At 41.4% G+C, this 12539-nt stretch overlaps 1 protein-coding gene across 2 annotated transcripts in view; it reads left to right on the top strand.

Moving 5' to 3' along the window:
- Positions 1 to 2065, top strand: part of PRIM2 (DNA primase subunit 2) — a 116623-nt gene extending 114558 nt beyond the window's left edge. For both annotated transcript variants that reach the window (XM_054195757.1, XM_054195756.1), the window contains one exon: positions 1466 to 2065. In XM_054195757.1, coding sequence (XP_054051732.1) covers positions 1466 to 1693 — 228 coding nt within the window. In that variant the 3' untranslated portion in view covers positions 1694 to 2065. The remainder of the gene's footprint in view (positions 1 to 1465) is intronic.
- Positions 2066 to 12539: the final 10474 nt, after the last annotated feature.

The raw sequence follows: 12539 nt of genomic DNA, 5'->3' as shown, positions 1-12539 counted from the left end.
TTGTTTGCATGAATATTGCGGTATTTGTTACTTGTTTTCACTTATTTTTTTTAGATTTTGCAAGCAGTGTCGCATACTACAGTTGCTAATGTCGTCTTCGTGTCTGAATTAGACTGAATTAGATTTTGTTATAGGTGTCGCCGTTTTCTGATGGAGCTAAGCTAGGCGGTGGTAATGCATTGAATCAGGGTTCCCTTTAAAATGCACATTGATTCTCTGCTTTATGATTTTTCACAAATGAATGAAATTTAAACTGATGGGTTTTGGCATATTAAATCAGCCACGGTATACGTCCTCATGAAACACTGCGTGTGTGCAAAGTTGCCTGTTATGCTTGAATTGGCCCCACCTCTCTGGGAAAAAGGGAAGATAGCGGGAGCAGAAAATTACCAGTGTAAGGCTCTTCGTCTTCCTTGGTTTATTGTATGCCAGGTTTGGGAAATTTTCCAATGTTATGAAAGAACAGTATTTTTCTCAAAATGTTCCTGGTATTCACATTATCTGACAGGCAGATATAGGGTGCAGATTGCCTGAATATGAGGTGGAAGCACCTTTTAAAGTAAGCATTTCCAACTTCTGAGTCCCCCAAAAGAGATAGAAAGGTTATAACTGAGATTTGTGGTGAATATGTCAAAACAGCTTCCTTTTGAAACGAAAAGCTTTGTTGATTTGAAATATTTGATAAGCATCAATTGAATGTTCATTTATCAAATAATTACGGAGCTAAAAGAATGTGCCTGCTTAGTAGAATGGAGCAATAAAAATATGCTGTACCTTTATGCTAGTTTTCTGTGTTGTTTTCCACTGAAGACTAAACATTATTTGGTATTGGTTGTGCATCTAGTGTCAGGATGCTGCTGTTGGCACTGATGGAGCAGAGATAAGCTTGATCTATTGGGCTTCTGTCTTAGCCTGCTGCCTTGTAAGTGTTGCATTTGTGGCTACTGAAAAAAACACGGAAAGAGGTGAAGCTACCCATTTCCATTCACAGTTTCACACTGATGCTTAAGATCTAGATTTATATTGTGCAGTTGTTACAACTTTTAGTAGTATTCTCTACTGCCATTTACGCTCTAGACTTGTCTCCATCCCTCTTTTGTGTAGGGAAATCCTGTTTTAAGGTGTAGGTTCAATCGTCCTACATTTGTAAAGGTATGACATTTTACTTATGTTGTTTTATGTGTTTTGGGGTGGTTTTTTTCTTTACTACAGCAAAGACAGTGTGAAATATTGTTTGAATATGCCAAAGCAGTCATTTTATTTCTAACATGAAGGAAGAAATTTTGTGATGAAAGTAAATCTGTGTCATGCTTATATTTACTAGGACAGTATTTACAAACCGATGCCTTTTTCTTCAGCAAAATTGGAACTTACTAAATTGCTAATTAATTTGTTCTTTAATGTGAAAAATTCTGTTTTTTGAAATAAATGTAATAACTCGCTGTTCCATTCCTTTTCTGTGCAGGTTGATGACATTGGGTTTTCTTTGAATCATCCTAATCAGTATTTTGCAGAGAGTCAAAGGCTATTAAGTGGTGGTAGAGAACTGAAGAAGGAACTGAGTAATTCAGGAAACTCTCAACAAAAAAGTAATAGTCAGGAAAGCATGAATTCAAGTTCTACTCCCACCTCTTCAAATACAACAGCTGATGCAGAACTGGAGGGACTGGAGGCATACTTCACTGAAGACTAAGCAGCTGTTTGTGGGTTTTGGTTGGTTCTTTTGGGTTTTTTTTGTTCTTGTTGTTTTTTCTGTTTCTTTCCCTTCGTTAGCTGAATTTGTCCCTATTGTAAGAAATATGCACTTTACTACCTGGAAGACGCAGGCGTTTAGTGCTTTGAATAGGGCTGAAGAAAAGAAAGATAGATACTGAGGCTGTAATTGCATCCAATACTTATTCTCGCTGCTTTAGGATACTGTTTTATATGACATGTTGAAAGTTCCTTCCCAATTGTGAGGTAATTTTTGTTTAACTTACCTTACTTGTTTTCCTTCAAAATGTTTAAATATTTTTATCCCATTTTGTGGTCACTTTTATATGTTTCTTCTTAATAAATAAATTGCAAAGCAAAAGTTTGTGGTATTTTATTTTTAGCTGTATTTGGGTGGTAATTAAGTAGGAGCTCTTAGGATCAAAATTGCCCTCTGGAGGAGTCTGTCTGTCCCTTTCCTGCTTAACCAACCTGATCTCTTTCTATGACCATGTGACCCGCCTTCTGGACATGGGGAAGGCTGTGGACGTTGTCTGTCTGGACTTTGGTAAGGCCTTTGACACCGTTCCCCACAGCATTCTCCTGGAGAAGCTGGCGAATCATGGCATAGACAAGTGTGCTCTTCGCTGGGTTAAAAACTGGCTGGATGGCCGTGCCCAGAGAGTTGTGATCAATGGGGTGAAATCCTCTTGGCGGCCGGTCACCAGTGGTGTCCCTCGGGGCTCAGTTTTGGGGCCAGTTTTGTTTAATATCTTTATCGATGATCTGGATGAGGGGATTGAGTGCACCCTCAGTAAGTTTGCAGACGACACCAAACTAGGTGGGAGTGTTGATCTGCTTGAGGGTAGGAAGGCTCTACAGAGGGACCTGGACAGGCTGGATCGATGGGCCAAGGCCAACTGTATGAGGCTTAACAAGGCCAAGTGCCGGGTCCTGCATTTCGGTCACAACAACCCCAAGCAACGCTACAGGCTTGGGGAAGAGTGGCTGGAAAGCTGCCCAGCAGAAAAGGACCTGGGGGTGCTGGTGGACGGCCAGCTTAACATGAGCCAGCAGTGTGCCCAGGTGGCCAAGGCGGCCAACAGCATTCTGGCTTGTATCAGGAATAGCGTGGCCAGCAGGAGCAGGGAAGTGATCGTGCCTCTGTACTCGGCACTGGTGAGGCCTCGCCTCGAGTGCTGTGTTCAGTTCTGGGCCCCTCTGTACAAGAGGGACATTGAAGTGCTGGAGCGTGTCCAGAGGAGAGCTACCAGGCTGGTGAGGGGTCTGGAGACCAGGTCATATGAGGAGAGGCTGAGGGAGCTGGGCATGTTTAGCTTGGAGAAGAGGAGGCTGAGGGGAGACCTCATTGCCCTCTACAACTACCTGAAAGGAGGTTGGAGAGAGGTGGGTGTTGGCCTCTTCTCCCAGGTGAATAAGGACAGGACCAGACGAAATGGTCTGAAGCTGCAGCAGGGGAGGTTTAGATTAGATATTAGGAAGAATTACTTTACTGAAAGAGTGGTCAGGCACTGGAACAGCCTGCCCAGGGAGGTGGTTGAGTCACCATCCCTAGAAGCGTTTAAGAAACGTCGAGATGTGGCACTTCAGGGCATGCTCTAGTGGCAGAGATTGTAGGTTGTTTGGTTGGACTCGATGATCTCAAAGGTCCTTTCCAACCATGAAGATTCTATGATTCTATGAGGAGCTGAGGGAAATCAGCTTCCTATTTGTGTACCTTGACACTAAATTTAGACAGATGGTTTTGGTGCTTGACATAAGTGTATGTTCCTTTTCAGTTTTAAAGTTTCCTCAATGTCTGAGCGTGGCTGGAGCCTCCTGTGTCCCGCTGAGCTAAACAGGTGTCTGAATGCAGGTTTGGGTCACCTAGATCCCATCCATTCCTCTAAAGCCCAAGTCACCTAACACGTGAATGGCATTCAGTTGAGCACCAGCCACTGTGTGGTGGGTGGCAGCTCTTCAGTAGAGCTGGTATTTTATATCACGCCGTTAGGGTATTCTCCTGGGGATTTGAAAGGCCTGCATTTTGTTTTATCTGATGTTTAAGGTGTATCAAGTTTGATGGCAGAGGAGAGAGGAGCCACTTGTTTCCTGTAGGTAGCTGAAAATTATTTTAAAGAAGTTCACCTGTCCAACACTACTTAAGTATGTAAGACAGCTGTAAAACTGCTTCTGCTAAAGTGCTTTTGATAAATGGTTTTTATGTCTGAAAAAACAATAGCTGTAGTGGTAACAGACCTTGCCTATTTTTGCAAGCAATGTTCTTCCCACATGATGATTTCATTACATGGTAGGTTCAATACTTATTACATTTTCTGTTGTGTAGAATTTGAAACACACTAAACCCATTTCTCCAGGAAAGCTGCTCAAATCTCTGCAGTAATCCCAGCCACCAACACTCTCGGTTCTCAGTTCAGATCTAGTTTCTCTAAAGGCTAGTTAGTACTTGATCTAATTTTTCAACATGTAACAAACTCCAGAAATCCTTTCTCCTTATTAGAATTTAGTGCTGTTTCAGAAATTTTACTTCCACTCTTCAGCTGTAGCGATCCAGTATTTCTGGGTAATGTTAAAAAAAAAAAAAAAGGAATTTTTTTAAAATGCTTTTAATCACATTTAAACTGTTTGGAAAAATGCTGCATTTTGTAATGATAGTCTCTTATTAAAATTTCTTAAAGTCAGTTGGAGCTTACTGCCAGCGATGAAGTTTGTTCCCAATAAGTTACTTTTTTTCCCTTCATGTTAGTAGACCTAAACCTGTCCAAGTCGCTATTCTTCCTCATTGAGGATGGGTGCAAGAACCATTTTCTCTAACAAAAATTACCTGAGGAGTGTTTCTGTAGCCTGCAAGAACAATATCTTAAAACAGAAAAGAAAGCAGTACCCTTATATATAGTGTTATTTGTTCAGTTGTCACCTTCTTAATCATCGTAACTACAAAGAACATTTAATTGCTAAGACCTGATGTTGTCCATAAACCTGGAAGAAGACGTCTAAATGAGTGCATCCCAAGCTTTAGGAAAGACCATTTTTGTCAGACATTGTTAAGCTGACATTATACAGACCTTTTCTACTTTACTGAGCAAGATTTATACTGCAATTGGCACCAACTGATGTCTTCACAGAGCTGCGATTCATAGTAGCAGCCTAAAGTCTTTGTTCTTTGTGACTTCTTTCAGATGAGGATTATGAATTCCGCTCTGCCAGGCAGGAGGACTGTGCAGGGTACCTTGACCAGCTGCTTAGAAAGCTCAGAGATCTTACATGAAGTGGAATGCTCAGTGTATAGCTGCACAAGGAGATAAGTTCATTGGGACTAATGTTTTTAATTGTTTGAACTAAAATTAAATGGTAGAAATATACTAGAAGTATCTTACTTCCTCTCTACCAGTAAGTTGAAGGTTGTTGGCATTCCTTTCAATTCTGGATGTCTAAATATTTTAATTAAATATTAAATTTAATTTAATATTTAAACAGACATCACCACCACGTGCTATTCTGGGGTGCTTTTGAAGAGTTTTAATTTTCAACTGTCGCTGAATGATTGTTTTGGGAATGAAAAATTGTCTCCTCTCTAAATAAATAAATGCCTTTGGTGTATCTTTTCAATGTATCGTGGTGTTAATGTCTTTGTGGTTCAGTGTGGTGAGAGCCTTGCATGCAAACCCTTGAATGATGCTTAACCTGAATCTACTCTCTGGAAGTGGTTTTTTGCTTGTGTGAGTAATTTGCAGTGCTTCACTGAGCAGAATCTACCGCATGAATTAGCTCTACAGCCAGATTGTGCCTGCAGAGGGAAAACGATTAAAGCCTTGGGTTACTCTGAATCTGTTTGTTCTGCCAGGTGAAGACTGAAGTCTAATCAACATACACTTCCAAACCAGCCTCTGTGGGATGTTTGTAAGCGAGTGGTAAAATCTTAACTTCCCAAGGGCGAAGAAAGGAGCGTGAGGTTTCTGTTGGCAGTCGCTCCTGCTGTTGGTCACCATTCAGAGCAGTTGGCAGCACTGAAAGGAGCCCAGCCTGGTCCTTGGGGTCACAGAATGGCTTTGGAAGAGGGAAGGGAGGGATAAAAGCATCAATATGTTTATTTTCTGCATGGGTGAACTGTTGCGGAGTAGTGAGCTAAGAAAGAGGGCTGCATTGGTCTCATTGCACAAGAATAGAGCAAGACAGAATGTGGGCTTTTTGCCCTCAACAGCTTACAATTTTAAATTATGAGATGTTGTGATGAGTGAATGTAACAAATATGAGGGGCAGATGATAAAAAAAAAAAAAAAAAGGAAAGGACTGTGACCAGAAGGTGTTCTTACATAGATATGTTGTTGTATAAATTGAAGGTTTGGGGGGTGTATGTTAAAATCGACACGTTAATTATGTCCGTAGTCTCAGCTGGCCACTTGCCTATCCAATATGAGCTGGCAATTTACCATCGCTATTGTGGCAGAAATGGGCACTGGGGAAGGATTTGAAATCAATGAATACAAAGCAGGAAAACACATGAAATCAAATTACATGCTAAATAACCCTGAGCTGGTCTGTGCCTCCCTTACTGTCTGAGTTCTCTTGCTGTCCACAGACTTTTCAGGATCTTTGACGATGCAGAAGCTCCTGTTTGAATAGGGGCCCTCACTTGCTGGCTCTTCCTTTTGCGTTGATGATGTGCCATTGCAGCCATAACAAAAGGCAGGGGAATCCCGGCTGTTCCTTGAAACCAGCTGGATGCTTCTGGGTTTTAGGCAGGCGAGTGGGCTGAAATGCAAACTGTTTGCACCTTTCCAGCTGGTGATAACAACCTTAAGGACATTCATTTTAAGGTTTCACTGACGCACGTAAATGAAAATAGATCCAACAGCTTGGGTCTGTCGGGCATGGTATCATTTCATAGACTTGATTTCAATTAGCAATGTCCGAGCCGTGGCTAAAGGAGAGTAACTGTTGTCCCTGTTGCTGATCCGGTCACTCCTTATGTTGAATTAGAAGCCCACGAGTGACAGCAGTTCAAAACCCACTGCCTGGGAAAGCTGCATGAACGTTTCTGCATCTGCAAAACCAAGGCAGATTCAGTGAGGCCTGCCTGAAGAAAGGAGAAAGGAGGCGTTTAAGATGATTAGCTGAGAAGGAGGCAGAGCCAGCAGCAAATATTGACCACTGATGGAACAAAAAGTAGAACCAGGTGAGAATTATTTTATTTTTTTTTTTTTCCCCCAAAGGATCATTCCATACCTACTGCTCCATGTACTGCATTTCTGTTTCACATACACCTACATGAGAAGGATGCTTTGGTGTCTGACAAGACCTCTAATTCGTCGTGTTGCTCTTCTCAAGAGCCCAGAAAGCTCTACCCCAGTCCCTGGGACTTCTGAAGAACAGCACGGTTATTTCTTTTGTTGTCGTCCAAGTCTCCTGCAGTCACCCTTGTCATCTTTTTGCCAGCTTATGAAAGACCTTTTTATTAGCCTTTATGTTTTTGTTTCCCAAAGATAAGCTTCTGTCATGTGAGGATTTTGACATACAGCAGCCCTTCTGCCATATCCAACATTACTGGCACACGCGGATGGCTTGTGCATTACTCCAAAAGAAATGCTTTAGCGTCATGTTTCTCTTTGCAGAACTCTCAGCTCTGCCTTGTTCAGGGAAAAACATCCACAGTAGCTGGCAATTCTAATTTGATATGAGTAAAAATACATTGGCTTTGAGTGACACTGGGCTAACGCATATCATGAGATGACATTCCTAATTTGTCATTTCAGCTATGTTAGCTCTTAAGTGTCAGTTCATAATTATTTATAAAGATTATTTCAATGTATTGGGTTTCGGTGCACTAAATTGCATTTATGGGCATCACAAGGGCATCTGGAGCCTGGATTTCTTTGCTTTTTTCAATCCAAATAAAAATAACTAAATATTAGGCACGCAAACTAGTGATGATTCCTTCTGTTTTGAAAGACCTTCTGTTTGAAAGAAGCTCTGTAATTCAGGTGAGAAATACTGGAGCTGTTTGCCATGTCTCAATCCCAGCTCTAATTCTCAGAGCATAGAACGGCAATAACAAGCTTGATACATACTTATTGCCTATTCAGTATATTATTTGTTCTGATAGGCAAATCTTAAATTCTCATTGTTATTGCTGCTGCTTTGAGCTCCCTAGGCATTTTGAATTGAGATGAGTGCTTTCTACCTAATGAAGCTGAGTGAGTGAGTCCTGTAGCTTCCTAGTCCATATCTCATCCCTGGCAGCTGTAACTGGCCGGATGCTCAGGAAAAGGAAGAGAACAAGCGGGCAATGATCCTTCTCTGGGCAGTCCATGAATTTTTAAAACAGTTTTTGAAGTAATTTATGTTTTTCACCTTGACTTGCTTGTGTAACAGTAGTTCCCATGATGTGATTATGTATTATGGGAAAAAAACCACTTCCTTTCTGTTATTTTAAGCTCGATGCCTGATCGTATCATTATGTTGTATGATGAGAAACAGCAACTAACTGTTGTTTTCACCTTCTCAATATACCAGGTCCTAGCTGTCCTTCTTCAGTTATTGCTTTCCTAAACTGGAGAGTCCTCCTGTGTTCAATATTCCTGCGCATGGATGTTCTTCTACCCCTCTGGTATTTCTTCTTCCTAGGTCTTTTTTGTATGTGGTTTATTTCTAGCTCAGCCTTCAAGTTGTGTTTTCGGTCCCGGTGCTCCAGAGACTTGCTTGGTCACTGTTGCAATGCGGCTAATGAGTCTCCCTACGCACACAGAAGCAGGAGTTCACGTCTCTCCTCGAACCTGCAATGAAGGCTGCTGCCAGCTAACTGGGCTCTAATTGGGTACCGGGTAATTTCGGCCGGGCGTAACCAAAGGTGGCGGGACACAATGCAGGGAAAATGACTCTCGTGTTTTCTCGGCTCCAGAAACATCGGCCCCATACGGATCTGTGCTTGAGACTGACCTGCGTGAATATTTATTAGGGTATATAGATGAGTGAATTATCTAGGCAATGCAGTGGAAGCAAGTTAATTCTGCAACTAAGAGTTCGCAGCAGCACACATTTTTTTCTAATTTATTCTCTCATATTGTTCTAATATTTACCAACAAAGAAAACATGTCTTGTAACTAGAATATATATGTAGAAGGAGGTAGTAATTTAAACACGTATAATAGGAAGGATTTTTCATAATATTGTTTTTCATAACAAATCTAAGCCATTTTAAACTTTGTCATACCTCGTGATGAATGTTGAGATTAATATAATAACTTCATTTACATGAAGTATAATCTAGGTCACTCCATGGAGCGCAGAGTGCTCTGTTTCAAATGTTTCAAACATCTTCTGCCTCAAGCAAAAGGTTCAGCTGCAGTAAGAAATCTACCACTAAAAAAAAAGAGATCTATTAAAAAAGATGCTCATTAAAAAAAAAAAAAAAAAAAAAAAAGAGGGGTGGATTCTGTCTTCACTTCTAGCTCTCAGAGAAAGGATAAATATAGGGCATCTGAGGTTCTGTAAATTGTTACATCTCTTGTTTGCAGAAAATTGGTTGTAGCTGTGACAAACACGATTTATCGTCCCTTTGGACTGTGTATAGATACTTGATTGATTTCCGTGTTGTGAAAGCCAAAGCGAGCCCCATGTTTTATCTCCGTACTCCTCTATGAGAGATCTTGAAGATGAGATGAAATGCTCCAAATACAAACTATGTTTATAATTTCTAATCAACCAAAGAATAAGATTGTGTATACTTTGTAAGACCTTTCTCTTGTTCTGAGCATCACAGATCTCATAGTCTCTAAACACAGGTATTTAAGGTTCATAAACGTCTTTGTATTTGAACGCTGTGTTTTGTATTCTAGTCTTGTGATTTTACAGCCGGAGCAAAACTCTGGCTTCAGCAATTTTCATACCCTAGCTTATGTGCTGCAGCAAATGATTTTGGATTGATGCCATAAAACTGGTCTATTTCATATTTTAATTATTATTTTATAATCATAAGTAACTATTCACAAATTGTAATATGCAATTTATTATACAGCCAAACAAAGCGACAAAAATTTCTTTTGCTTGGCAGATTTGGTTGACTACAGAATGAGAAAACTCCTGTTCCTGTTAACAGTTTAAACGCAACCTAATCATTTATGGCAAATGATTTTGGGATACTTGGATATCCAAAATGGATGCTTGGATACTTGATTAATTTCTGACATGATGACTGAACTGTCTTCTCCCCTCTAAGTATGTTCCCCGAACATGTTAGGGTTAAAGAGACATGCCTGGAGCTAAGCAAGAAGCATTTTCTGTCTCCCGTTCAGCTCTTCCTAGCAATAGAAGGTTTTACTTTTCAGAGCTGTCAGTTGAATAAGTTCAATACATTTCATGACCACTGAAAACACGCTCAAAACAGTACTCTGGTCACTTTAATTAATTTCTTTCTGCCATTCCAGAGTTTGCTTCAAAGGGGGGACCATTTAATTTTTTCATTTTTTTAATAGTACTTTCAGGAACAGAAACTTTTTAGAGGAATGGAGTTTCATAAGGAAATTTATGATCCTTGAGCAGGCTCCCAGTTGTTTGGCCTTTACCTTGTGTTTCTGATTTGGAATGGGTGATTGAAGTGTTGCTTTGTGTTTCTCCACAGGTATTTCAGTAAGCAAATGCTTTTGTTCCTGACAAAAGACTGGAGAAGAGTAAAAATTCAGTTTCCTGCAGTTGCTTTCTGAGCTTTCAGTTCAAGGACACAGCATCGAAGAGCCTAAAAAGATACGCAACAAGAAAGTCAAAAAGGCAAAATATTTTTTTGACCTTACTCCCTTAAATAACGCCCGAAGTCTATCCTGGAGGGAAGGCGTTTCCCTTCTCCAGGACCCCCAGCTGTTGTGGCAGAGGGAGCGCTTCCTCTGCCTGCTGAGCAGCATCCAGCCTGGGGAGGTACCTTGCCTTTGACTGGAGCAATTTGACTTTGCATGCAGCCAGTCACTTGCTTTTCCTTTTCAGAGCAGGCGTATATTCTTATCGTCTCGCCTGATTTGGAAGAAGTCATTTTTCTATTTCCAGAACACGTTTTATTTGCTCTTCACCACTGATGAGCGCACAAAATATACCATTCTCTGCCAGATGTTCTGTCTTTTGCCTCATCCCTTGAATTTTAGTTGTAGGGAAAGGCGCACATTTGGGAGCTATTCTGTAGACATTTCTTTTTCTTAAATGATAGGGTAAGAAGCTGTACTAACGAGGATCGCTCAGGAGGTCACACCACTAGTGGCAGCTGTCAGGTTGCACGGTGAGCCACAGATGTGGCTCAATACAGTCAGAAATAAATGCTTTTTCACAACAGATTGCGAGCAAAACCTTCTACTTCTGTGTTCTGACATACAAATTTCTCATTAATCTGCTACTTAGGCATAAGTATAGGTAAAAGCAGTCACTAAACATGATTTTTTTAAATTTGTTTTACTCAATGTTTAAAAAATTAAAATACTCTGGGGCTTGGAGGGGGAAAACAGTTTCACCTACCTCCGTTACAAAAGGATACAGAATGGCTTGCAAAGAGAATAATGAAAATCTGTGGAGTCACGTCTTCAGGCTGTGTAAGCAGGCACAGCACTCAGCTTGCATGGTGAAGCATGGTAAATGGGGGCTAGGTGGGTAATCCTGCCAAGTAAAGAGGGCTCACATCCCATCAGAGCTAGGTGGAATATCGTCAGAGGTAGGTGGAATAGGGTTTTGCCTGGGAGATGATGGGAAGACCGTTAAGATATGACGAGAAAAACGTTGTCTTGCCTGCTTACGAGAAACTGCCAGAGTTTAAAGCCAGATGTGAGCCTAAGGCCAAATATTTCCAGAATTTCAACCTGATTGCAAACCCCTCTATCCATTTGCAGTGAAGTTTTGTTGGTCTGAGCCTATATCTAGACTTCTCTGGTCGTAGAATGGTTTGGTTTGGAAGGGACCTTAAAGATCATCTAGTTCCAGCCCCCCTGCCCTGGGCAGGGACACCTCCCACTAGACCAGGCTGCTCAAAGCCCCATCCAGCCTGGCCTTGAACACTTCCAGGGATGGGGCATCCACAATTGACCTCTAAAATAGTGTGTTCTCCCTGGGAAGTTGTGGGGAAGGGTGCAAATACAATTTGCTGTCTAAAAGCTCTGAAATGATGCAGGTGCAGTAACAGATTTCACTGCTGACACTGGCTTTTCCTGATCCATTAACCTCTTCATCTCCCTATGATGCTTTGAGAAAACTCACAGCCCTCTTCTTGATGAGCTTGAACTCAGAGGGAGGTGGACACATGAAGGCAGGGCTACACAACTGCCCACATCATGTTGGTGGTGGGCAGGGGACAGCTTCTGATGCAAGCAGCCGTGTTTTGCTCTTATTTCCTCCCAAACTTGAATTACATGATATTTTCTGCATAACAGGAGCAAGTGAAAAATGAAGGCCTCTGCTTGCTGGAGATCATGGGTTTGGTTGTGTAGGGAAAGCTGCTAATTTTACAATGTTTTTCATATGCCTGTTTTTCCTCTGAAGTGACAAATTTTAGGAAGAGCTTGACATTATTACAAATAAAGGAGCGTTGCTTGCAGGTCTGTCCAAAGGGAGAAGAGAATACTCAGCACTAGTGAGGCTGCACCTCAAGTACTGTGTCCAATTTTGGGCCCTTCACTACAAGAAAGACATTGAGGTGCTGGAGCAGGTCCAGAGAAGGGCAACGAAGCTGGTGAGGGATCTGGAGAACAAGTCTTATGAGGAGCGGCTGAGGGAGCTGGGGTTGTTTAGTCTGGAGAAAAGGAGGCTGAGGGGAGACATTATCGCTCTCTACAACTGCCTGAAAGGAGGTTGTAGGGAGG

Source organism: Rissa tridactyla, chromosome 3 (assembly GCF_028500815.1).
Source record: "Rissa tridactyla isolate bRisTri1 chromosome 3, bRisTri1.patW.cur.20221130, whole genome shotgun sequence".
In the NCBI taxonomy this organism is placed as follows: domain Eukaryota; kingdom Metazoa; phylum Chordata; class Aves; order Charadriiformes; family Laridae; genus Rissa; species Rissa tridactyla.
This window is presented reverse-complemented; position numbering and strand designations above follow the sequence as displayed.